A 1,436-nucleotide genomic window follows, 5' to 3' on the forward strand; every position below is an offset into this window, starting at 1 on the left:
ATTAGCCCCTTTCACCGGCTCGGAGTTTCATATAACTAGATCCGACGATCTCATTCCAAGGTGGTATTATATTGTGATAGCTATCTCCAACTTATGACACTGTTGTTCCTGGAATTGCCTTTATATGTGAGAGATTTCTGCTTCTTGTGGCTCAAACCTAGAGAATGATTGTTTCATAGTGGTATTTAGGGCACCGTAAGATGTGTTCTCGACCACCTATACCTTTACAAACGGAACCTGGATATAACTAGGATACTCTGCACCCATGTGCACAAAATGGCGACCTATGTTGCCTGTCTCAAATTTACTACGCAGTGGTTCGAACTCAGCCAGTCTCATGTCATGGCCAGACACTTTAAACGCCAGCTTCTCTCCTTTTTCAAACTTTATACCAGACGGCCAGATGCCAGTTTCGAGCTTTATAATGGTCCCTGGAGGGATCTTTTCATCCTCGTCATGGCTATGGAGGGCCCAATGTGGCTTCGACCTATCCACATCTATTTTGCGACGGCTGGCACGGAGGATACCCATTGGTCCAACGTACACGTTGGTATTGATCCGGGCCACTTCTTCGGCGCCTAAACCTAGCTGGTGAAGGGAAATGTTGATGTTTTGAAGAACCTTTCCAGTGGAGTCGGCCTTGCGTATTTGAACAAAAACATCTGGATCATCATGATCTGGGCATGCCATGTAGAGAACTGCTTTAGAATACCGGACGAGGTAGCTGTCGGCAGCTAGCGTACAGTCAAAGCTCAGTTCTTCAGAGTCAGAGTCCATCTGAAGAGCTGTAACATCTGATTGATACGACAGTGCTGTCGACATTTGGTCTGGGCCTCGTGCAAGTATGCCATCTTGCGATAAGTAATAGATACGATACTCGTGCTTGGAACGGGGAAATCGATGAATACGTGATTGCACTCGGGCTCCTAAAAGCTATGTGAGATGAATTATACAAGACCTATGAGCTTTCAGATTTGAGTTTTACCTTGTTATAACGTAGCATAGACAGTAGCACCTTCGGTGACTATTCCCACCCATTCTGTTTAAGTTTCAAGAAGCAATCAAAGAATAGCTGCACATCCTCTGTTCGGGAAGTAGAGTATAGGTCGTGCCATTCCTCAGTTGGGTGAACTCGCAACCAAGAACGTCTCGTCAGCTTTCTTCTCAATTATTGAGTTTTAAATCATCATCGTACCACTTGTTGTCTGTGGGAAAATTTTCAAATTCGCGAAAAGAGCCGATAGTATGTAGGCCAGTCGAATAGCTGGCGAGAACATAACACGGAATTTTAATTTGCTCTATCTTCGCCCTCTTGTCTTCCCAGTATGCGTTCATTTGGGGATAGTTTTCCAACATACCGATGACGTCTTCCTGATTGTTTCTTCCTGGATGAGATTTAGAAACGATTCTCGGAGGTTTGAACGAAGAATATGAAA

At 44.5% G+C, this 1,436-nt stretch overlaps 1 protein-coding gene across 1 annotated transcript; it reads right to left on the reverse strand.

Moving 5' to 3' along the window:
* Positions 1 to 216: 216 nt before the first annotated feature.
* On the reverse strand, positions 217 to 822 carry Triagg1_8392 (uncharacterized protein; the record flags this gene model as incomplete). The annotated part of the gene is made up of 1 exon (XM_062903233.1): positions 217 to 822. One exon carries the CDS (start codon positions 820 to 822, stop codon positions 217 to 219), a length of 606 nt encoding a protein of 201 aa, XP_062752585.1.
* Positions 823 to 1,436: the final 614 nt, after the last annotated feature.

Source organism: Trichoderma aggressivum (assembly GCF_033847375.1).
Source record: "Trichoderma aggressivum f. europaeum strain CBS 100526 chromosome Unknown scaffold_041, whole genome shotgun sequence".
Lineage (NCBI taxonomy): Eukaryota > Fungi > Ascomycota > Sordariomycetes > Hypocreales > Hypocreaceae > Trichoderma > Trichoderma aggressivum.